At 34.6% G+C, this 23916-nt stretch overlaps 4 protein-coding genes across 18 annotated transcripts; 2 read left to right on the top strand and 2 right to left on the bottom strand.

The window, feature by feature from the left end:
• Positions 1–687: 687 nt before the first annotated feature.
• Positions 688–3838, top strand: LOC105136513 (ras-related protein RABA5a). Of its 4 annotated transcripts, none has more exons than XM_011041901.1 (3): positions 688–890; positions 2246–3039; positions 3258–3838. In XM_011041901.1, the coding sequence occupies exons 2-3, from the start codon at positions 2700–2702 to the stop codon at positions 3590–3592; spliced, it is 675 nt and encodes a 224-aa protein (XP_011040203.1). In that variant the 5' UTR covers positions 688–890; positions 2246–2699; the 3' UTR covers positions 3593–3838. The 4 variants fall into 4 exon arrangements, with proteins under 4 accessions (XP_011040203.1, XP_011040205.1, XP_011040207.1 ...); XM_011041903.1 differs by lacking the exon at positions 688–890 and adding an exon at positions 983–1040; XM_011041905.1 differs by lacking the exon at positions 688–890 and adding an exon at positions 1078–1339.
• Positions 3839–6586: 2748 nt separating this feature from the next.
• On the bottom strand, positions 6587–10572 carry LOC105136512 (heterogeneous nuclear ribonucleoprotein 1-like). The gene is made up of 5 exons (XM_011041900.1): positions 10240–10572; positions 10007–10134; positions 9507–9729; positions 7309–8506; positions 6587–6925 (listed from the first exon to the last, which is right to left on the bottom strand). The coding sequence occupies exons 3-5, from the start codon at positions 9726–9728 to the stop codon at positions 6912–6914; spliced, it is 1434 nt and encodes a 477-aa protein (XP_011040202.1). The 5' UTR covers position 9729; positions 10007–10134; positions 10240–10572; the 3' UTR covers positions 6587–6911.
• A 2267-nt stretch (positions 10573–12839) lies between these two features.
• LOC105136511 (thymidine kinase-like) lies at positions 12840–18413 on the top strand. 4 transcript variants are annotated; one of them, XM_011041899.1, is made up of 5 exons: positions 12840–13273; positions 15920–16064; positions 16349–16470; positions 16647–16919; positions 17951–18413. In XM_011041899.1, the coding sequence occupies exons 1-4, from the start codon at positions 12936–12938 to the stop codon at positions 16900–16902; spliced, it is 861 nt and encodes a 286-aa protein (XP_011040201.1). In that variant the 5' UTR covers positions 12840–12935; the 3' UTR covers positions 16903–16919; positions 17951–18413. The 4 variants fall into 4 exon arrangements, 2 of the variants coding, with proteins under 2 accessions (XP_011040201.1, XP_011040200.1); XM_011041898.1 differs by lacking the exon at positions 17951–18413 and having other exon boundaries at positions 16647–17120; XR_844358.1 differs by lacking the exons at positions 16349–16470; positions 16647–16919; positions 17951–18413 and adding an exon at positions 13615–15405 and having other exon boundaries at positions 15920–16006.
• A 1979-nt stretch (positions 18414–20392) lies between these two features.
• Positions 20393–23537, bottom strand: LOC105136509 (uncharacterized). Of its 9 annotated transcripts, none has more exons than XM_011041893.1 (7): positions 23310–23537; positions 22496–22902; positions 22265–22426; positions 21998–22105; positions 21796–21926; positions 21082–21687; positions 20393–20670 (listed from the first exon to the last, which is right to left on the bottom strand). In XM_011041893.1, the coding sequence occupies exons 2-5, from the start codon at positions 22815–22817 to the stop codon at positions 21835–21837; spliced, it is 684 nt and encodes a 227-aa protein (XP_011040195.1). In that variant the 5' UTR covers positions 22818–22902; positions 23310–23537; the 3' UTR covers positions 20393–20670; positions 21082–21687; positions 21796–21834. The 9 variants fall into 9 exon arrangements, with proteins under 9 accessions (XP_011040195.1, XP_011040196.1, XP_011040194.1 ...); XM_011041894.1 differs by having other exon boundaries at positions 21607–21684; XM_011041892.1 differs by having other exon boundaries at positions 21822–21926.
• Positions 23538–23916: the final 379 nt, after the last annotated feature.

Here is a 23916-nt window from a genome sequence, read left to right as displayed (position 1 = left end):
ACATGTCGTAAAACAAATTTGGAAATTAACCAAAAAAATAAAAATAAAATTACTGACATGTGATTCATGAACCCTATTACTCTAGAAAATAAAATATATAAAAAAACATAATGCTACGTATGTGAATGGAGTTACTATATTAGTAAAAAAATAGGATAGAATTTGGTTAGTGTATTCGGGATAGAAAACAAAAACATTCCTCTTTTTACTGTCTCTTTTAAAAGTATAAAAATTTACTATATTAGTAAATTAATTTTATATTTTTATTTATTTTTGCCCTTATTTTCAGTAATCAAATACTTAGTAATGAAACTCAAGCCTTGAACTTCTATACATTAAAATTAAACTTCTTCCTTTGATCCTATAAAAGACATGTATCAATAATAAAAATAAATAAATTCCATGGCACAATTTAAACATGAAAAAGATGTTGCTTGAGAGTTGCAATGGAACTCAGGTTTTTTTAAAAATATTTTTATTTAAAAGTAATATTTTTATTTTTTTATATTGATGTTAAATATAATTTTTTTAAAATAAAAATATTATTTTTTATATTTTAAATTAAAAAATATTTTAAAAAATAATTATTACAGATGTCAAGTACCCAAAAAAAAAAAACCATCCCTGTTTATTATTATTATTATTATTAGCTCATCAATTACTTGGCTTGAACGGCTTAAAACCAGACAGACACATTGAGAAAAAATAAAGAAAAAGAAAGAAACCTCTCTCTCTTCCTGTGACTAGCTGTGTTCTGCTTCTCTGTCTAAAATCGTTTCGTTTTTCAAGTAAAAAACGCCATTATTAAATCATTTAATTTTCTAAATGCCCCACAAGATCCATTTCGCTATTCGGTTTCGTTATTTGATTTTCGGAGCCCATCAAAAAAGGTACTTTTTTGTTATTCTTTTTGTTGACTATTAATTTTTATGTTTAATTTTTTGTGCTTTATTAATTTGTAGTTAGTTGCTTGAAGAATTAAGGGCTCTTCGTTTTTTGTTAAATTTCCGTCCGGGGTCTCAATAAAATTCAAAAACATGGTGAAAGATTGCATTCCTTTTATTATTACATGATCTGTAATTTGTTAAAATGTTGTTTTTTTGGGTTCAAAATGGTTTAATCCTTAATGGGTTTTTGTTTAAACTTAAGGAGATCATGTTTACAGCTTAGTTTTCCATGGTTTTTTCTTGTAATGACTGCTTTTGTTGACTATGAACATCACTGCATAAAATTGTTGACTTTATGTGCAGCTTGTAGTGCTTGTTGTTTACAATTTGACAGGATTGGAAAGCATTACGGCGCTTGTCTGTGTAGTGTTCTACATTGAGATGTTCAGAATGTGCTGTGAATTAGGACAATGATTGAAGTTTTTGTTGGATTTTATGTGATGCATGAGTTAGGCTATGTGTTTCTTGCTTCATGTGTAGATATAGGCCTCTGTAGTCTAGAGGTTTACTTTCCTTCTTGCTCCGTATTTTGGATCTTAGGCTTGTCTAGTTTGCATAATTGCATGTTTGAGGATGCCATTCAGCTTTATATTGTATACCATGGCAATTTGGTTTGTTTGTGTTAGTGTTGTATTTATGACTTTAGATGAATGGAAGCAATTAGCTTTTTTAGAGTGATAGACAGTGCATATAATTCTTTGGCTATTTGGGAAACATAGGGTAGAAGAGAAGTAGGTACGAGGAAGCAGTAACCTTTGAGTGATAAGTTACAGGAGCGGCATCCAGATTTCGGTGGGGAAGTATATTAATGCTAGTGCAACTAGTCCAGAAAAAAAGACAGTAATTTTCTTTTTTTATTTGAATTGTTTTCTACTCATTCTCTTCTGATCTCCAATTGTCATATCCATGGCTATTATGATGTTTCGAGATCATAATCTGTTAAGTCGATGTAAATTTATTCGGTAGAGTGCAGGAAGGATCTGGCCACCATTGTGCAGTCCTGTGGTGAGTTTGGAAGATTGAAACAAGAGATGGGCTGAAGTTAGGTTAATATAGGGGGAGAAAGGCTGCTTCTAGGGTCAAACAAAAGGGATGAAGGAGACAGAAATCCATGCTATGAAAAAAAATGGAGGCCGATAGAGTTAGCTTTAATGTTAGGGGAGAAAGGGTTGCTTTAAAAATTTTAAGCTTCTGGTTACATTGCACTTGATCTCTTCTTCTCTTTAGTTTCTGTCTACAGTGGTTACTTTCTGTCAAGCTATGGAAAATTAGATGCTGATGCTTTATTGATATTGCAGGGACGGTAATCCTCATTTTGAAGAGAAATTCTGGATTCCACAAAGAAAAAGCACCTGATAGAATTACACAAGCGGTAGAAAGCAGAGGATGGAGTAGAAGTTACTTGTTACACTTTTATGAGGCCCGCCAACTTTAGCTTCGGAAGATAGATATTTCCTTGGGTTCCAACATGTTCTTCTAATTAATTTCTCAACAGTGACCCTTGTCCTGTTTTACTTTCCCTGCCTATCAACTTTCCTTTGTACTCTGCCCTCATTCTTGGATATTCTAATTCCATTTCCTCATCTTGTACAGGGGAGCTTCTGGTTCTTCTGAGGTAAATATTAAGCTCCCCTGAAGAGAGCTGCCCTATGGAAGGCTAGTCATTATTGGCATTGTTGGCTTGTTTCCAACCAGTTGTTCTCCAGCAACAGACATGCTTCTATAGATTTGCCATTCTGTGAAAGTTGAAAAATGGCCTTTTACTCTGAGGATGACAAAGCAGAAGATTACCTTTTCAAGATTGTTTTAATTGGCGACTCAGCTGTTGGGAAATCAAATTTGCTTGCAAGATTTGCTAGAGATGAATTCTACCCCAATTCAAAGTCTACAATAGGGGTAGAGTTCCAAACCCAAAAGATGGATATTAACGGAAAGGAAATTAAAGCACAGATCTGGGACACAGCAGGTCAGGAGCGATTTCGGGCTGTAACATCTGCATACTACAGAGGTGCAGTTGGAGCTCTTCTCGTTTATGACATCAGTAGGCGCCAAACATTTGATAGCGTTGGCAGATGGCTTAACGAACTTCACAGTAAGTTTCATTACAACTTTTGCTAATTATTTAAATCCTTCCATTTCCTTTTCTGTACTGACTGATTTGATATCTGGTTTGATAGTCTTTGAAGTAAAATTATGATGAGGGCACTTTGCAGACCAGTTTGTTGTTTGAACCGCAATGCCTGCAACATATATTTTGACACTTTTCCTTTCAGATGGAAGATTGATTTTGTATTGGTTTTTGTTGGACAGCTCACTCTGACATGAATGTAGTAACAATACTTGTCGGGAATAAGTCCGATCTCAAGGATGCCAGAGAGGTACCAACAGTGGAAGGCAAGGACTTGGCTGAAGCACAGGGTTTGTTCTTCATGGAAACTTCAGCACTCGATTCCTCCAACGTTGCTGCTGCCTTTCAGACAGTTGTTAAAGAGATCTACAATATATTAAGCCGGAAAGTTATATTATCACAAGAACTCAATAAACCAGGTGCTCCTGAGCTGGGAAACGGAAAGACCGTGGTTTTACAGGGAGATGGGAATCAAGAAGGCAATGCAGAAACTAAAAAAGGGTGTTGTTCATCTTAGTAACCACTGCAGCGTAATTACTTATTTTTGCCCGTTTCTTTCTCTTTAGCCCGAATTTGCCACTCATATTACATCCCTACTTCTCCATTTGTTTAGTTTCTTGATTTTGTTCGATGTAATAGAATTCTTCTACTTGTTCACCTAAGTTAATGATGGTTGAAGATGATAAATTGGAGTAGCAAATGTAAATGATCTCGTGGGGTTTAAAAAGAATTATATCACACAATGTTCACACCCTTGGTGCAAGCCCTTCTCTTGTTTTTCACCTCTTCTTTTTCTTTTTTTCCTAGACCTTTGTTTGTTGACGTTATTTACGAATTGACATTGCATTCGGATGGGAGTGGGTTCCAGGCTCGCAACATTGTCATGCAGCATGTGTAATGCAAGATCACTCGTGTTCCAGGTTCACTAGACTTTCGTCTTTCATGGTTGATTTTATGCATGGTGAAATCGTCTTTGATTGCCACTCCTATTTTTTTTTTCTTTTCCTTTTTTTAATTACCATCTCTTTCAATGCTTGAAGAAAGAAGTGGCAGTGTCCAAGGATATGATCTTTTTCAATCTAACAGGCACCATAGGATATGGGTGCAGTATGTATATAATATCCCTACCCTAATTGCTGGCCTCCAAGATGAGAATGGATGGTATGAAATTGTAACTCTAAGATCAGGATAGAACGAAAGCATATATAAGAGCCGGAAAAAGGAAAAGGATATAAAAATATATAATTTTTTGAAATAAATTTATATATTTTTTGAAAATAAAAAGGACTACGAAAACTTCCAATTGTTTTTGTTTTTATATTTCAAGATAGTAACTAAAAGTTATCTAAAATACCCTACTAATGGTTAAGGTATAGGATGTCCACTAGATAATATTCTTGGGTCTAAACCCTAGAAAAATTTAGAAATTAAATAACAAAGAGTTAAATTAAATCATTTGTTCCGCAAAAGAACATAAAGCAAATTCAATAGGCATTATCAAGCACCCATTTGATCCTAAATGATAAAATAATGTTTTTATTTATTTTATTTGCAATTATTAAGATGACAGTTAGCATAATTTTGATTGAGATTAGCTGGCTGTTAATCATAGATGCCATGTTCCACGTGAGGTATCAAGCTTTATAATAGAGGAGTTTGTGATGTCAAGAGATAGTAGATGTTGTGAGGAATACTAAAAACCTGCGTTTGTTTCAGATTACACGGTCAATTTTGTAGATAAATCCTTCTCCCGTGAAAAATATGAATAGTTTAGGCTGTAGCAAGCCCCGTCCATCATAGATTGGCTGATATATATAACAAATGTGGTGCTCGTATAATTACCACATTTTACAAACTTTGCGAGGCAATTCCTCGGTTCATGCAAGAATTTGGACGATGAACCTTAGATTACGAGCATAGTTCGCAGATCCAATTCAAAGTCTGATCCTGTTAAGGGTTAGGGTTGCTGGATGAATTTTAAAATGATGTTATTTTGAACCAAAAAAAATAATACAATGTAGTTTTGAATAATAATAGTTAAAAAAAATTCTCTTTCTTTCCAGCTTTTATTACCTCTGCACACAACACAAATTAAGAGACTGGACTAAGCTTCCTGCTGTTGTTCTAGAGTACATGGCAAGTGAGGTAAGTGTAGTTGACGATCATCCATTTTTGTTGGTTTGCACTGCATGGAGACATCAATGAGACCTCCTCCTTCTCATCTTCCATGGTTAATGCTCTCCAAAGATAGAAAGAAGAAAACTCTGGATTTTTTTTGTCTTCATGATTCAAAATTATATCTGATTCAATGGCCACTAGCAAAGATAGTTAGTCGAAAATGATAGTGTAGTTGTCATATTAATCCGGGATGATTATGATATTTTTATTGATTCTTTTAAAAAAATTTTTAATTTCAACTTTTATTATTGGCTTGTATAGTAATTAGGTTTCATAATTTTATTTAGTTTTTTTTCTATAGGGATAGGGTTCCTAGTATTATGTTAAAGTTGCAGATTTAACATACTAACCATAATGAGCTTGGGTTAGGTTTTTTTATAATTTTTTTCATTGTTAATTTTTTAAGTTTATTTATTGTTATTGTATTTTTTATTCAAAATATTTAAATTATTTGAGTTTATTAAACCCAGCTAAATCAATAATTTAAGTTTTATATTTTTTTTAAAATATTTACATCATCTTAGTAATTTTTTTTATATTACAAAATATTAAACTAACTTATAATATAACATAAACCACCTATCTAGTTGTAGTTAATTGTCGATAAGAAGCGAAGCATGAACGTGTGTGAAGATAGGAGTACAATGACGAGGTAGAGGAGGAGAGCTAGGGCGATGATCATGAAGTGGAGGAGGGAGGAGGACGAGGAGGATTTCGTGATAACGAAGAGGGAAAGAATGATGGGGATGTACATGTGGTCGATATCCAATCAACAATGGTGAATTTAGTAAAAAATAGTTGATGGAGATGGAGATGGTAAGTTTGGTCTCTTTATAGGTGGCTAAACAATTTTTGATGAGCAAGAAGAAGCCAACACAGAAATGGAGGAGTATGGCAATGAGGTAATTATACGTGATGATGATAGGCAGGCCCAGGAGGTAACAGTTAAATTCACCACCTAGAGTCTAGATGATGATAACTTGAAAAACAGAAGAAAACACAAGGCATGAAACACAATGACTAAAGGAGCACCTTATCATAGAGGATGACTTTAATCCATAGAAGAAGCTCACTTATGGTGTGTCTAGGGTTTCTTCCATGTGCATTTTGTTTTATATAGAATTATTAAATAATGTGAAAATTAATCTTCACCCCTGTCATATCAAAACTAGGTTTAATTTTTTCTAAGACATCATCATTATAATTTCTTGACAAAAGAACAGCATCATTTTTTGAATTGACTTGCATTTCCCATGACTTGAACGGGACAGCTTTCCTCGAAGGTTTCTATTTTTTTTTCTTCTTCATAGTTATGATTTATTGACACGCAATATTAGTGACCCCACAACGTGAGGAGCAGCGATTTTATATATATATATATATATCAGTGTCACGAAAGATGATGCATCGTACAATCATTTTGAGTATACCCCACAGCGTTATTTTTTACATCTTAATCAAATTTCAAGAAAGGAAAGACCTATATTAGAAAAATCTAAAAAGCTCAAACCATACACAGATTTCCTTGGACTGCTCTCTATGATGAAAACACGAACCAGTTTGCTTGAATCATGTTTCCTTTATGGAATGGAACATCTGGACAAGAAACATGTATGAAATTCACTTCACCAGATTACCTCACCTATATCATAATCACCCTATGCGGCAATTCCTGAAACGCATGAAAATCAACAGGATCATGTCAGCACCAGAGAGAATGGTGATGATGGCGTGTAAGATTTTGCAAGATTACATGTACTAGGATGAAAGCAACAACTAGGTGATAAAAAATAAAGGAGCTTAGACAATCAGGTCCAATAATTTGCGGAATCGGCACAAAATGTTGGACAGTTGGAGTAATACTACGGACTCGCAATGGGGAAATCCACAAAGAGAGACTATTCTCATTATATTCTGCAGTTTCGCCCATTGACAGTTGTGTTCTTCTGAGTTATGAAAGCTTTGATAGGAATATAAAATGAATGTTACATGAGGAAAGGCAGCATTGATTATCAGAGAAGAATCAGCATAAACATGGGGGGAAAGAATACCTACCTCTAGTTGATTGTCTATTAGCAACACCATAACCACCAACATAACCAGCAGAATTTTTAGTCATAACATCAGAAGCTGCAGTTCCAAGCCCAAAACCAAATGAGCCTGACACTTCTGGCTCTGAAGGTGAAGATTGCCAGGTGGAATCCCCATATAATGAGCCCTTTTCATAAAAGTCTGCATAAGCCCCTTCATAACCACCATTGGATGCAACATGAGATGATGTCAGGGCAACACCTGTCCTACTGTTTCTTCCATAACCTACACCTCCTAGATCAATATCAAAATCTCCACTGCCAAAGCCTAGATTGCTACTGCTATTGACAGAGCCAACTCCTCCACCTTGCCCGGAATTAGCAGAGGAGCCCCAAAGCGCTCCAATACCTCCAAAAGAACCCATTCCTGAGTTTCCAGTTCCAGAACCCATAAAAGTACTGGAGTTGTTGGCGCTTGAAGCATGATTACTACTTCCATTTCCCCATAATGTGTGGGCTGTTGAATTTAAGACAGAACTACTTCCTCCATTGCCTACACTAAACCCTATGGGGTTGCCATACCTGCTTGCATTTCCACTATATGAAGGGCTGACTCGTCCATAGCCAGCATTAGAATTAAGGTTTGAATTTCCCCCATAACTTGGGTTCAAAACCTGCTCAAAATTCAATCCCATCCCATAACCAGTACCAAATGGAGAAAAGTTATTCCGTCCAACATTAACAGAACTAAACCTACCATCCATTCTAACTCCATACCCTCCAACAGAACTTTGGTTATGTCCCTGAGTATAACCATTGAGGAAGCTACTGACTCTACTTGGACTATAGTTAAGTCCTCCTAACTGGTTCCGTGTTGGCCCTGGGGATAATTCCTTTGGGACAGCCCGCTTGACCTCAACCATTTTACCGTTGAGTTCATGAAAGGTTTTGTGCAATACTCTATCAACCGCTTCCTCTGAATCATAGGTGATGAATCCAAAACCTCTTGGCCTTTGAGTGTTGTGATCATACATAACCACCACATCTATAATCACTCCAAACTGATCAAAGTACTTCTTAAAGTCACTATCTGTAACAGTAGATGCTAAACCTCCTACAAATATCTTCTTTGTTCGGGCAGGACCAGGTGAGCCATTAATGCTGCTACTATTTTTTATCAGAGTGCTCTGATCCTCCCTAGGAACTGCCTTCTTTGCCTCAACCTGCAAAGGAAAGATTGATTAGTAACAATATATTTCCCATGTTTGCTTATAGTCCGAAGTTTCATAACTACTTAAACAGTGAAGCAAAACATCGTCTGTTTGTTGCATGTAAGCAATGGAAACTTGGAATTGAGAAACTTAGCAAAAAATTTATCTTCACTTTCATTTCCTAATGATGTTGCAAATTTTTTTTTTTTGAATTACTCGGAATCGTCTGTTTGTATTGAAAACATGGGCTGGCATGAGATGTGGGACAGTAGATTGACACGTTTTATATATCTTTATCTTGTAAAATTTTTCATTCGTAGTTCATAACTTTTCAGCAGCACAACAAATTACCAGAAATATGTATCAAGCTTACTCACCTTTTGTGTAGATAAGCTTCACCTCCCTCATTTTTTCAACTTTTGCACCAATGTTTTTTCCATTAGCATCAGCCACTAATGAGACATTAATTACAGTTTGTCTGTTTTATTGAAGCCTGATTGTGTCCTCCGATCAACTTGACTCTCATGGAAGCCATTTCTCATATCCCTCAGCACGTGTACTTTTATTCTAAAAGAAGATTTTCTTTACAATCTAGCAAATGCACATGTTATGTTGTGAAATTCTAATCTCTGATTGCTGTTTAAAATTGCTGAAACAAAACGAACTAGAATGCTGACAATGGTTTCATCACATCCTATACCTCATGGAGTAATGCCAGCTAGCTTTCTAAACATTTAACCTCTGAGTCTTATTGAATTGTTCAATGTTGACATACAGCAACAACAAAAATTCCCCATCTACCTCCCAAGGAAAATAAAATGTCTACATTATTACTCTAGACAAAGCAGAAATAATCCTTTTGTCGTCATCTACCATACACAGCCACAGAATCACAAAAAATAGAATTTATTTTTTTTGATAGGATAGAAATTTATGATGATCAAGTTTAACCAGAAGTAAATCATTATCGTTCGAAACCCAAATTATTGAGAATCAAAACATAACAACTTACATTTCTACCATCTATAAGGTGCTTCTCCATCACAACTCTCTCAGCAACAGCAGGGTCAGCGAAAACAACAAAACCAAAGCCACGAGCACGACCAGTGGCTCGATCCTTCATTATGACAGCTTCTAAAACATCCCCAAAAGCCCGGAAATACTCCTTGAGACGATCTTCATTTGTGTCCCATGAAATCCCACCAATGAATAACTTTCCAAGCTCCATTTCCATTCTATACACAAATCCCACCAACAAAGTCACCAACAAACATAAAACGAAACAATCAGCACATAAAACTAACAATCTCATCAAAAAATAAGCCATGTCCGTTCTATACCAATCAAACAGCAGATCTTAATTCTAATACAGAATAGACACATCTACAACAAAATCCAATCCAATATCCACTGCCACAATACATCCAACTCAACAAAAAACACGATACTATATTAACAACAACAATCAAACACACCATACCATAATGCAGATTAAACCAAGAAAAACAATACCTTGTCAAAGATACAAAGCAAGGCTCGGATATTTACAAGCGTATATCAAAAGACCACTTTTGGATTCAATACCAAAGTAGAAACAACCTTCAAACAATCAAATATCAAGCAAAAGCAATCCAGGAATCCTGAGAAACAAACAGAAAGATACCAACTTTGGTAAGAAAATGAGTACAAGATCCAGAACCCGGAATTCATCATCAAAAAGATTGCTTTTTTGATTGAAAGTTTACCAGGAAAAAAATCCAGATAGAAAACTTAAAAAATCTAAGATCTGAGAGGAGACATGACAACAAGAGAGGGTGAGAGAGACCCTTTCTTTTTCTGCTCTCTCTCTCCTCTCTTTCTCTCTTTGGAAGTTACTGTTGTTGTTGATTAAAACTTATCGAAGGATTCAAACTTATCGAAGAAAGAGAGAGAGAGTGGATTTGTTTACAACTACAAAAAAAATGGGTTCTTATGTTTGCGTCTTAATACATATATATAGTGAGAGAGAGGGAGAGAGATGGAGAGGTTTAGCTTTGGCTATCCTCTCGTGTAAGAAAGTTACAAAGGAGAAGATGGAGGATGGTGACTTTCCGAGAATTAAATTTTGCCACCTTTTACTTTTTATATATATATAATTATTATTAGTATTATTATTGTTTTGTATGGTCGAAAGTAGTTTTCTTGTTTTGAAGTTTTCACCATTAAACTTTCGAGTCCTTTTCATACAAATTCAGCAGATTTTTATTTTTATTAAAAAAAAAAAGAGTGTTAAAATGCAAGCGATGATGGTTAAAGTTAATTCCTTTGCTATTTCTTCCCTAAATGAATTGATTGAAAATGGTCAGAAAGGTTTAACAATTCGAGGATTAGATAAAGGATATTAGGATACCATTAATTATCCCATATCTCAGGCATCCAAAAAATCTATAAAGATGAGATTTTGGCTCCTTACCTTTGAAGAAAGCAACGGTCCTTTGTTGTGCTCTGATGCGAGTGATGGTTAAAGTTAATTCCTTTGTTATTGTGAAACATGTTTGCTATGATTTTTTGTTTGGATGAGAAAACTATTTATTTTCTAGTGAAAATTAGGAAAAAAAAAATTAAAGGCTTCCAGTGCTAGAAAAAAAGAAAGACAAGAACCCAACTCCCGTTTATGAGTGTTCCTTAGTAAGTGTTCTGTAGTCCCTTAAAAATCCTTTTCATTTTATGCTACCAAACAAACCTTAAATGTGGCTGTTTTCTGCCACACAATACGGTTGCTTGATGTAGAGGCAAGGCATGGCTAATCATCCTATCCCATTAGATATGCTTGGATAAAGTTATCTATAAAAAGCCTAGTTATAACTAAAAGTCTCTGATGCTCGATCATCAAATCTGAGACCTGAATCAATCAAATTATAACTTAGATCGATTTCTGACCGAATTAACTTGTAGTAAAACAGTAAAATAATCAAAACTATGCCGTTTTGGTCTTTTATATTAGAAAAAACAGGTAAATCTTGGATGATTTTGTCGACTCATCATCCCCTTCCTGCACCAAATCTACCCAGAGAGACAGAGGTGACTTTGAAAATGTCCATGAGCAGATTGGTGAAACAGAGGAATCATATACAAACAAGTGGATAGCCGATAAATGTTCCAATAGATAAGATGGTTACTTCCTTGTTATTTTGTGAGAGCAACTTCGGACACACCTTTATATTATAAAACAGAAAGAAAGGTGGAGATGTGCGAGAGACAGAAGGGATCCTTGTCTTCCCCACCCATCCAAAGAACACCAAGAACACATATATCCATCAACAAATACACATTTTGTGCATATATATATATATATATATAAAATAAAGATAGTGCACATGAATGACGTTATAGGATTACAATTCCATGACCGTACCCACTCTGCCTTTACCCTTTTTAAAGATGGGAATATCATGATAAAAAATCACCTCGCAGGCCACTTATCATGTCCAAAGGCTATTATTGATGTTAATGTTTATTCTAATATTTTTTTATTTCTAATATCGCTGGAAACAATAGACAAGGGCTCGAGATTTTTTATTTTTATTTTCAACTGATTTTTGTTTTTTAAATAATTCAAGATTACTTTCAAGGAAAATATAAGTTTTTGAGATTTATAAGGCGTTTTTTAAGATTCAAATCTCGATTTTGTGATGATCTAAGAACTAGGAGGAGGCAATGCATGGCATGCAGCAGCAATAATTTTATTTAATGAAATTGCTTGAATGTCTGCTCTGTAATGGAAGGCAAGAAGGCAACACACCCACTTTCAATGAACTACCAACAAACCAAAGAAGATTGGTCCGAGATACTTGAACTTTGGGGGTAGAAAAAAACATGACACCACAATGTAGTTTCAAAACCTCATTTTGTAATTGATTTGAGATAATGCTCAGGTTATGATTCGATAGATTTAACTTGGATTATTTACAAATAAAATTAATTAAAAAAATATTTTTAAAATATTTTATTTTTAAAAAATTCAATGTGTTTTTAATGTGGATATTTACTTAGTTTTATCTTAAATCATGAATGACTTAATTTTTTTTATTGAATTACATTAAATCAATTTATTCTTTATTTTTTAAAATTTATATTAATCTAAATTTTGGATCAACCTAATTCCACATCAACTCATCAATATTTTATAAAAAGATACCACATTATTTGAAATTTCGAACTCTACTGTCCTATTTGTTTTCATGGCTATATCGTTATTTCTAATACATAAATATATTTTAATTTTTTTATGTTTTGAAATTATTTTAATATTTTAATATTAAAAATAAATTTTAAAAAATAAAATATTTACAACCTGTTTCTTCAGAATCCCTTAAACCCTAAATTTCGCAAAACCATGAAAACCCCATCTCTTTGTCACATGAGCAATACCCAAAATTACAAAGCCTTCCTCTATTTATAAATGTTAAAAATTACCATTTCAAGAATGAAGGCACTAATCATCCCAACATTTTCATTCTCTCCAATGTCCAAAAGGGCCATACCTTTAGCTTCCAACTTCTTCTCTTTAGCTTCAAAATCTAATCTTTTCTCTAATCTTCAAAACCCCGTTTCTTATTTCCCTCTAAAACCCTCTATGATTTCACTTCCGTCAAATTTTCCAATTCAGACTCGGTGTGTCCATTCAAAATCCTCTCTTTCTTCTTCATCTGGTGAAATTCATGTGATTGTTGGTCCTATGTTCGCTGGCAAAACTACTACTCTTCTTCACCGGGTTCAAGCTGAAATCAATGATGGCAGGTTTAAATTTTTGTTCTTTGGCTTTTTTGTGTTTTTATGATGTGGTTTCTTTGTTTGAATTTCATTTTGTTGTTTGCGTAATTTTTTAAACTTTTTCTTTTGTTGAGTTTGGCTTTGAATTTATAGTTTCATTGTTGATATATTGGTTGTTTCGAGGCTCATATTAGACAAAGTGAAATGCATTTTTTTTTTTTTGTAGATTATAGACGTGAATGTCGTATGATACATATTATAGGGGAATTAATGGTTTAGTTTAAACTTTAAAAGGTGGGATTTTGGCAATGTTTTTTTGTTGGATTGATGGAGTGAGATTATCACTGGTAGACATTGTCAGCTTTCAGGTTAGGAATTTGCGTGAATTGGAAAAAAATATTAAAGGGTCTTTGTATAACGGGGAGAATGAATGAAGCCGTGGGGCTATTATGGCGATCAGGGTTGGAAGTGGACCATGGGACCTATGCTCTTCTGTTGCAAGAATGCATTTTCAAGAAACTTTATAGTAAAGGGAAAAGAATCCATGCACAAATGGTTATTGTTGGGTATGTTCCGAATGAGTACCTGAAGACTAAATTGATGATATTGTATGCAAAATCTGGGGATTTAAAGACTATGCATTTGTTGTTTGACATGTTGATGGAGAAAAGCTTGATTTCTTGGAACGCATTGATTGCTGGATATGTGCAAAAAGGGCTTGAAGAAATGGGACTTGGTTTTTATTATGAAATGAGACAAAATGGTCTGACACCAGACCAGTATACCTTTGCATCAGTTTTCAGAGCCTGTGCTACTTTAGCAACACTGGAGCATGGGAAGCGAGCCCATTGTGTCATGATAAAGTCCTTTCTTAAAGAAAATGTTGTAGTCAGTAGTGCCCTCATGGATATGTACTTCAAATGCAGCAGTCTGTCTGATGGACATTTGGTCTTTGATAAATCATCAAATAGAAATGTTGTCACCTGGACTTCTTTGATATCTGGGTATGGCCATCATGGAAGAGTTGCAGAGGTGATAGAATCATTTCACAGGATGAAAGATGAAGGTTTCCAACCAAATTATGTTACTTTTCTTGCAGTCCTTTCTGCTTGTAGCCATGGAGGTTTGGTTGATGAAGGTTGGGCCTATTTCTCATCAATGAGGAGAGATTATGGAATCCAGCCTAGAGTGAAACATTATGCAGCCATGGTCGATCTTCTAGGCCGTGCTGGGAGGTTAAAAGAGGCTTATGAGTTTGTTGTTAATGCACCATGCAAGGAACACTCAGTTTTATGGGGTGCTTTGCTTGGTGCTTGTAAGATTCATGGTGATATGGACCTCATAGAGCTTGCTGCTAGGAAATACTTTGAACTGGATCCAGAAAATGCTGGAAAGTATGTAGTCTTATCAAATGCCTATGCTGCTTTTGGACTTTGGGATAGTGTTGCAGAGGTTAGGGGAGTGATGAGAGATACAGAAATAAATAAAGAGCCTGCTTATAGCAGCATTGAGGTTCAAGGGAAGGCCCACTTTTTCCTACAGGGTGATAAATCTCATAGGGAATCTGAGGAGATATACAAGACTATTATTGAAATGATTTGGATTTTAAATGATGCAGGCTATGTTCCTGATTTGAGTGATTGTTAATTATTGACAGAGCCCATTTTCTTTGCGTATTATCTTTTCGCTATCTTGTTGAGAGTCATTGCTCTTAACTTACTGGAACTCAATTTGGAGAATCCATTATAGATAAGGAACATTAATGATCACAAATGCATTCTCTAGCAACAGACAGCTTTCATTTTCAAGTTTAAAATGCACCTTGTTGAAGGATGGACAAGAGAATGGCTCTAGGTTGAAAGAAGTATTAGCTCATTTGGGTGATGAAACCCGATAAATTTTGTGAACTACACCCAACTGTGATGTGAGTACTTTGAGCATCAAGGGAAAACACTGAAATCATTGTATGATCGATGACATGTCATGAAGATGACCAGCCTTCTTGTTGACTCGATAAAAGTTAGCAGTGAGGAGTAAAAGGATTTGCAACGTGGTTTACAATGTATTCCTTTTATCCAAAACCTGTGTCACCCTTGGCTGAGCTTCCATTTGATTATTAGAGTTTTTTGGTGCTAAGCTGCGTAGGTTGATCACCTGAGGTAAAGCTGTCTGTGTATTATTGTATTTGAGCTTTGCTTGTTTTGTTTTATTCTTCATAATAGTAAAATAATACCCTCCTAATCAATATAACTAATTCATTGCCTGATCAAGGTCCAACATTCTCTAGTTTTTTTTGTCATAATTTGCTCAGAATTCATGTTCAATGTTAACATGTAGCCATTTCAATTTAATTTTCTTGCAACAACTGTACCCTGAGATTTCTTCTTTTTACTAGGCTATTTTATACTCGCTTCAAAATTAAGATTCTGTCCTGATGCTGCTGTGAGAAAAATAAAAAGATTATGTTGTGATACTAAAACAGTAAAAATTGAAAGTTTATAGCAAGTAGGAAATAACATATATGTCCAACTTGTATTTGGGATTTAGGATTTGCCAATTAGCAGTTTTGGTGAGGTAGTCTAAAGTGGTGTCCCATTGGGAATTAAAAAGTGTCCTATTATCAGCATATTTGTTGTTGTTTTAATTCATTCTCTTTTTCTAACTGTAATGCAGAAACGTAGCAATTATAAAATCAAACAAGGATAATAGATATGGGTTGGATTCAGTAGTGACACATGATGGGGTTAAATTACCATGTTGCGCACTGCCCAATCTATCATCATTCAAACAGAGTTTTGGTCAGGATGCTTATGATCAGGTATCTCAATTCCAAAATGTGTTAATTTGTATTTTATAGAACGTTTCTCAAAGCATTTATTAAGCAACTTGTCTGAACTCTCATAAATGAGTAATTTAGCAGTTTAAGTTTCCTAAACATCATTTGAAGTTTTAATTCTTCATGTCTTTAAAATGAAAGGTAAATTTCTTTTGGAAGAAGTGCATTGGAAAACATTTGAATATTGGATGTTGGGCTTATACATTTTGCAAGCATTTGATATGCAAACTTGATAATAAAGACTAATGACAATTAGTTGATGACAGCTTGATGTGATTGGCATTGATGAAGCACAATTTTTCGGAGACTTGTATGATTTCTGCCGTGAAGTTGCTGATCATGATGGCAAAACTGTGATAGTTGCTGGCCTGGATGGTGATTATCTGAGGTTTATTTCAAGCTCCCCGCTACTTATTTTCAATGATTTTGTGCCCATTCTTGTGCTCTTCTCCAGAGTTCTTGCTCATTACCCTTTTTTTAGTTGTGTTTCATGACTTCATATATTATAACCTTCCTCTCAAATTCAATGGTGTCCCTTTTGAAAGTGGAATAAAATGTTCACAGGAGGAATTTTGGTTCCGTTCTTGATATAATTCCCCTTGCTGATTCTGTAACCAAGTTAAGCGCACGATGTGAAATTTGTGGAAAACGTGCCTTCTTCACCTTAAGAAAGACCGAGGAGACACAGACAGAACTGATTGGTGGGGCTGATGTTTATATGCCAGTATGTCGACAGCATTATGTCAGCGGACAAGTTGCTGTGGAAGCTGCAAGAATGGTCCTGGAATCTCAGAAGGCTCAGTGTGGCTCCTGTCCGTAGCTCAACTATTCTTATTATCACAATACGCTGATTTTGCTATTGTGCTGTCAGTCGGTGCAATATATTCAGGACTGAATTGTTAGGATGCATATTCTACCCCCTTTGTAGGATTGTACACACAGTTAAATCTTTTGGAAGGGGAAAAATTTGTACTGTGATGAATGTGGGATTTTGAACAATTGCAATCATGAAAAAAAAACCAATTGGGTTCAGTTCACTATTGTTATTGTTACTAGTTGAAAATGTTGATAAAAAAATCATAAAATAAATACTCATTAACGAAAATTTTGCTCTATCTATGCTTCGTAGTTCTACTTCAGCTTCTGTCTCAAACTAAACATAGCATCCTTGATCTTCAGTTCTCTCTCCTCTTGTTTTTCTATCGAGGTACGTGATGCTCAGTCGTTCTCAAAAGCCTTATTTGTTCACTAATATTGAAGGGACCAAAGCTCGCATCCCCTGTGAGCAAAAGCCTTCAATCTTTGATCAAAATACAATCTTCATCACTTTTTCCATCTGGGTTTGTTAGAAACTTTAGTGGTGTTAACTCAAAAGATGATGAGTCAGTATATGAGACAGAATGGGAAAGATGACTCAACCATTCGACCTTAAAGCACATGGAAGATCTATCAATAAGATAAAACACCGTTCCAACTTTGTAAACTTGAATTGCCACTTGATGAGAAATCTTCGACGGAGATATTGAAATGGGCTGGTACCCAAAAGGACTATTGTCACTCAATGAACGCGTAATCTTTATTGCGAATGAAAGAGGAAGGGATTGTTCTTAGAATCCCTTTTTATTTTGGTGATGGCATATTGTGGGAGAAGCTTGTTTGCCCGGATGAGCTACAAGGTTGTTATTGGGATATGAAGGGTGTTTATTAATTTATTGTTGCCAAGGTTTAGGTCATGTATTGTTTTGTCGGATATATTTGTAGCTTCTCCTTGTCTGTGTTGCATCCAATTATTATTATTATTATTATTAACAATACACTTAAACATACATGTGTGGAGTTTTGGTGCGGCCCTAAGAAAAATTTTAGTCTTCATTTGTTTTTTTCACTTCTTCGAAATTTTAATTCCATCAATTTCTTATCCTTTAGTATTATATTAAGCTTAACATGACCAGCCGCGCACCAAGGATCTAAAGTTTTCGATGCGAGTTCAGCAAGGGTGTTTCCCCTAATGAGCATTCATTTGGGTTGGCGATGAAAGCACTTTGCATGGTTAATGAGGTTGATAATGTCTGCTTATTAAGTTAAAGAAATCGCCGTGTTTTTACCCCTTCTGAGTAGTTTCACAAAGTTTTCACGTCTTGCCTTGTGAAGGGACACCCGATGAAGTTCTAGGCACTCAAGGTTCCATTATCTCCTAGCATGAACACCATTTCTCTGTCAGGGACTTCGCTCATTAATAACTCCATATGTTGTTCAGTATCTGTGCCCTTTGCCCTTGGGGCAACACTTAAACCGTTAAGCTTGAGCTCATGATAATAGGAGTGCACGTAACCATAAAACCCCCCTGTTAAAACTGTTTAAAAAGTGATTTGATCAATTTAACTCTTCTAAATCACATCTCCCATTGGAGATGTTCTAAAAATCAAGACTAGTTTCTTGTTAAGGGAGGTAGACAACCTCTTTTAGAGGTCTTAGAGATCATTTCAATTCCATCCACGGCCAACCTAACTAGATATGGCTCATGAACAGTCCCTTTAAAAAATAAAAATTAACTTTAGAAGTAAGAAACAATCCAATTAAAGAAATAATAAAGAAAAAGATAAGAACCTGTGCCTCAGAATTGCAGAATGACAGCAAGGCTTGGTAAGCCATTCAGTCCCGAAAGATGGTAATTTGGTGAAAATTTTCATCATAGGCTACACCAATTAACATTGAAATAACATTTTCAAACAAAAGCTTAAGAGAATATGAATGTATGTCTCATGGCCAGTCCCAAATTGTAAAGGCAGCGACGCTGCTACACAAGGCAATGGAATATGAGACCACCCCATCACACGGAGGAGCTCCAGGTGGAGGACCTCAACATGTCTGAGGTTTTATTTGTGACGTTTTACATTGGAATTTACAAGCATTGATACAAATCGTTTGCTCCAATGTTATAGTAAGGATTTTGAAGTTCAAATCCCCGTCACAATTAACACAAGTCTTAACCATGATTAAGACCTAAAAATATATTAATAACAAAGAGAAAAGACTAAAGAAAAAAAAACATTATTTCAATTAACCTCAAGACACGATTAAAGATCAAAACTTTGAATAGATCAAATCTTTGAAGAATATGAAGCAAAGCTTGGAAAGAAACTGCGTTGTTGGCCATGGCAAAAGCTGTGGAGCTGGAGGCAGAATGAAAGAAGCAACTATAATTATTTATAGAATTTCGTGGGTTGATTTTGGACCGTTGGATGAATATGTTGTGGCTGATGATGAAGTGAGGGTTAGAGGATAGCCGACAGTGTCATTAGGGTTTGTATAAGTTGCCCTAGCTAACAAGAGGCCTACCTATTACGGGCCAGACCGATTTGTAGCCCATTCTTCTTGGGCATAACTTATTACGTATATTTATAAAGAACAGGAAAATATAGTTTTTTTTAAAAAATATTATTTCATTAAAAGTTCTATTACAATTAATGATATAACATTACTAGTTTGGTGTACCAGCCACATACTAGATTAAATTTTATTTAAGCATAGAAAAAACTATTTAGACAACGATAATATTTTTAAATAAGAAAAATTTAAGAGTTAAATTAAATTTTAATTAATTTAATGATATAATAAAAAATACACAACAACATTAACAAATTAAAAAAAAATATTTGTATGAATCAAGATAAGTTAACATGCAATATCTAAAATATAAAATTAAGATAAGCTTGTTAAAAAAAAAAATCATGAAAAATTAATTGTAAAAAAAAATAAAAATACCTAAATCAATCCTTGAAATCTTTAAAATTAATCAAAAAAATTAACAAAACCCCAATCAATAAAATATGAAGAGATAAAATTTAATTTTTTTTAATAAAATACATTAAAAAATAAAAAAATAGCAATAAAAACATAAAATTTAATATAAAATAAAATAAACTAAAATATTAAAAAAAATAACAATCTAAAAAATAAAAATACCCATTAACGGAGACGATTCTACAAGGATTAAGGATTAAAACGTTATGAAAGCTGAAGTGTAATAGCTGAACATGCTATCAAAAGAGTATGAGATTATCCGCGCGCATCCATGTCAGGTCAGGTTCTAAGTAAAAAATATTTTATTTACACTAAAATACTAAATTTTCCTTGGTCATATTTGATAATTACAAAATAATAATAATAATAATAATAATAATAATAATAAATAAATAAACTAAAAATCCAGTGATGATCCAGTAATCAAGAATTTTCCTGGCTGGTTCAGAATCAGGTCTAACAAGTAACAACTATGGAGCCAAGCTACACGACAAAAGTAAAGGAAAAACTACAAAACAACAAAGCTTTCTTAAAAGAATCAATGCAACCCGAATAATGGATTTGCCAAGCAAACCTCATTACATAAAAAATGGACGAAGATGGTGTTTAAGGCTTCTACAACTCCTTTTCTTTTTAAACATCCTCGACGAAAAACAGAAAAAAAAAATGCACTCCAAGCTTCCAGTTGTAGGCTTCAAACTATCCTCTAATCTAAATTCACCTTGTCCAATTCAATATGTACAATGTTTTTTCTGTAGCATCCTCTGCTTGTTCTGTCCTCGAGCTGCAGGATAACAAGAAAAACAACAGTGTGGTTAGTCCAGATTGAAAATTATTGATGAACTCTGTATGCTGTGTAGTACAAGCCTCTAACAAAAGTTGCCCAACACACCCTCAGTTTTCAATGAGAAGTTCAAAATTAAGCATGTTGGCATCAACAATCAATTGCAAGGTGCATCTTTTTTGTTTTTCTTCCATTACCCCTCAAAATAAATTTGGACTATCATTTACTTGTAAAGCAATTAATCTATGTTGCAATTTGAAAATTCAAAAATCACCAATATACTCAATGCATGCTTTACGTTTTGCAGATAAGCAGTCATTTATAACTTGTTTCTGGAATAATTATATTTAGAAAGATGCAGTTGTTCTTTAGGCCATATGATCAATCACATGCAATGAATGTAAAAAATACCAGCCATCCCTTGACCTTTAATATTTGAACCGGCTACTTAATCCTTCTCATCCCTCACATAAGCTCAACCCTTGTTCTTTGTGCTGACATGTATAAAATGACAGCATCATATGTCGGTTAGGGCACTCATAATATATGCTCGAAACATTTTCATAAAGGGCAGTTTACATGTGCGTGAAGTAAAAGTATGAGATCTTGTTTGCTACCTAGAAAACTACTACAAACTCTTCACCATCCTGTTTATTCAGCATTCACCAGAACTTGTAAAAAATATATAACATAAATTACTAAACCAGTTAAATTAGGGAACACGCTGCAAGCAAACTTTCCAGAAGAAATTGTAGCAATTATCCACAGAAAGTTTCTCAGATCCAAATGATTATAAATAAGAGACAGCAGACACATGATAGCATATGGATTGTATTACAAAGAATAAATGCATAATAAAAGCAAACTATTTGTTCTATGAATTAGTTACATCAAGAAAACAAGGCAAGTACTATGAAAGATTAGTAACTTATCTACCTCACATTATATTCGATTTGAAAAACTTAAAGGAGCTTGGAAAATTCCATCCCTTGTATGTGTCTGAGAAAAAGCTTCCTTCTTCAATTCCCCAGGGGGGAAGGACAGTGAAATAAACAGGAAAAAACTCATTAAATCTCCAGCCATGGTTCTCTTGTATATGAAAAGTGTGCCCTAACCAGCAAGTACCATGTAAAATTATTCATGATCGTTACCAGTGGAGCACAATCATTCATCTCCACCACTAAAGTTGATAGTCTGAACAACTTTAGGCAGATTTATACTCATCAGATGTTCTCCACTTGACAGATTCTGTTCCACTGGATTAAAGAATTCCTTGATTCAGACTAAGCAAAAGATAGCTATGCAAACTTAAACATGTATTTCTTACCCTTTGTTTCACCGTTGCGATCTGGGACAGTTGTCGGTGTTACATCAGAGCTTAATACCCGTGCAAGATGCTTAACACGATTCAATCGTAATGGTTTTGGTGGTGTGCCTGGACCACAGTTTCAATGCGTGAACTTATAAGGTGGAACATGCACAAATGTCTGTATAACCATGTGAATCATTTAACATGGGATACTCAATTGACAAATAATTTCAAACAAATATTTATGATGCGGGATCAAATGAAAATAACAATACTAAAGCTTACAGTTGAAAGTTGCGTCTCCAGTCATCGTCAAATCTGCTGTAATTTTGTGACTATCACCAATATCCAGAGTATCAGCCAGTGACCGAGCAAGGTGCTTTATATGGTTTAGACGTGACCTTATAGGTAATTTAGCTAACTTATGTGCTGGAATTTCCAAACCTGCTGAATAAACTATTAGTGAGTATCAGGCTGCCTTCAAATCAAATGCATTACAAAAATCACAAAACTCACCCACAGAATTTGCATTGCCTACATTTACACGTCCTTGTCTTTGATCCCAATCGACATCAGAAATTCCATTAGACTGGGCAGGAACAGAGATTACTGCTTGATTATTCCCGTTACTGGGGAGCATAAGCATTTCGTCACTATCCACCAGACTGGCCTGACTGAGCTGAGGGTCTCTCACATTTCGCGCTCTTTGTCTCCGCAACTGATAGTTTCTACGTCGTCTCGCAAGATGTTTTTCCCTCTCTTCAACACTCATTGCTTGCCTTCTTTGCCTGTCCCGTAATCGACGCCTTTCTCTTTCTTGCTCCTTTTGCAAATCCATCAACACTGCTCTTTCTGTTAATTCCTCCAGAATTCTTCAATTATTTCCTAAAAACTCAACAAACCCACAACCTAGACCAATCTTTCTGCATTCAAAACACAGAAACAGCAAAAAAAAAAGATGTTCTTTACCAACCAAAATACATAAAGCAACAAACTTTATGAGCCCATAAACAAAACCACCACCAACCCACGCATCAAAATCTCCTAGGCGTCAAAATCCAAGCAATACAAATCCAAAATCAACAACCTCCACAACCAAAACAAAACCAACAAAAATGTATTAAAGACTAGCTTTCACGTATTCTTTCCGCAGATGAGAAACAGAAACAACACTATCATCTACAATTTATGAAAATAAACAGAACCCATCATCCATTTCTCATCTAATTCAGAAACCAAGAGACCACATGAATCTCATGACTAACATTGTTAAGACAAGATAAGCATTACAAGAAAACAAAAGTATAATGCAAGAAATTGTCAAACTAACCTTAAAAAATATGATCTTTTTAATGTTGGAACTAAGATTTGCTTGTTTTCTTGGTTTATTAGAGAGACACGGTGATAAACAAGGTCTGGGACTGCCCTTGTTTTGTTTCGGACGGGTTGACTGCTAAATGGTGGACACCAAATTTTGCCAAATCAGTATAATATGATGCATGATTTAGGCCTAATCACTCGGTTCTTTTGCATCTAATTAGAATGGAGCATTATGGGGCCCTTCCGTGCTGGGATCAAAAGAATTGTTATGTGGAACTGAAATCCACACCTACAATGGGCCAATTGGGCTGAGCTTATTGCTTCAAAAAATATTAATCTTATTTTTATGGAAGACAGTACTGTTACAAAAGTAATCAATATTTTTAAAAAAAATTGATCTTTTAGAGGAAAGGTAGTTTTTTTATGGGAGGGGGTCACTTTCCTGGAACATCTAACATTCCTGATATTTAAGATATATTTGAAATTCTGTACCATCAAACGATTTGGTTGTACGTTGTAAAAATAATTTTAATTAAAATATATTAATATAGTTTTTTTTTATATTTTTAATAATAATGCATCAAAATTATATATAAGAAAAACTAAAAATACATTAA

Source organism: Populus euphratica, unplaced genomic scaffold, assembly GCF_000495115.2.
Source record: "Populus euphratica unplaced genomic scaffold, PopEup_1.0 scaffold142.1, whole genome shotgun sequence".
Taxonomy (NCBI): Eukaryota; Viridiplantae; Streptophyta; class Magnoliopsida; order Malpighiales; family Salicaceae; genus Populus; species Populus euphratica.
This window is presented reverse-complemented; position numbering and strand designations above follow the sequence as displayed.

Bases quoted from the DNA above. Each gene is read 5' to 3' on its own strand.
- LOC105136513 (XM_011041901.1), top strand. From the start codon at position 2,700: ATGGCCTTTTACTCTGAGGATGACAAAGCAGAAGATTACCTTTTCAAG. The intron at 3,040-3,257 runs GTAAGTTTCATT...TTTGTTGGACAG, and splicing joins ATGGCTTAACGAACTTCACA to CTCACTCTGACATGAATGTA.
- LOC105136512 (XM_011041900.1), bottom strand. From the start codon at position 9,728: ATGGAAATGGAGCTTGGAAAGTTATTCATTGGTGGGATTTCATGGGAC. The intron at 8,507-9,506 runs GTAAGTTGTTAT...TTTCCTTTGCAG, and splicing joins ACCTTATAGATGGTAGAAAT to GTTGAGGCAAAGAAGGCAGT.
- LOC105136511 (XM_011041899.1), top strand. From the start codon at position 12,936: ATGTTAAAAATTACCATTTCAAGAATGAAGGCACTAATCATCCCAACA. The intron at 13,274-15,919 runs GTTTAAATTTTT...ACTGTAATGCAG, and splicing joins GCTGAAATCAATGATGGCAG to AAACGTAGCAATTATAAAAT. The intron at 16,471-16,646 runs GTTTATTTCAAG...AAATGTTCACAG, and splicing joins CTGGATGGTGATTATCTGAG to GAGGAATTTTGGTTCCGTTC.
- LOC105136509 (XM_011041893.1), bottom strand. From the start codon at position 22,817: ATGGATTTGCAAAAGGAGCAAGAAAGAGAAAGGCGTCGATTACGGGAC. The intron at 22,106-22,264 runs GTAAGCTTTAGT...ACTGTGGTCCAG, and splicing joins TGGAGACGCAACTTTCAACT to GCACACCACCAAAACCATTA. The intron at 21,927-21,997 runs GTAAGAAATACA...TCTTTAATCCAG, and splicing joins TCGCAACGGTGAAACAAAGG to TGGAACAGAATCTGTCAAGT.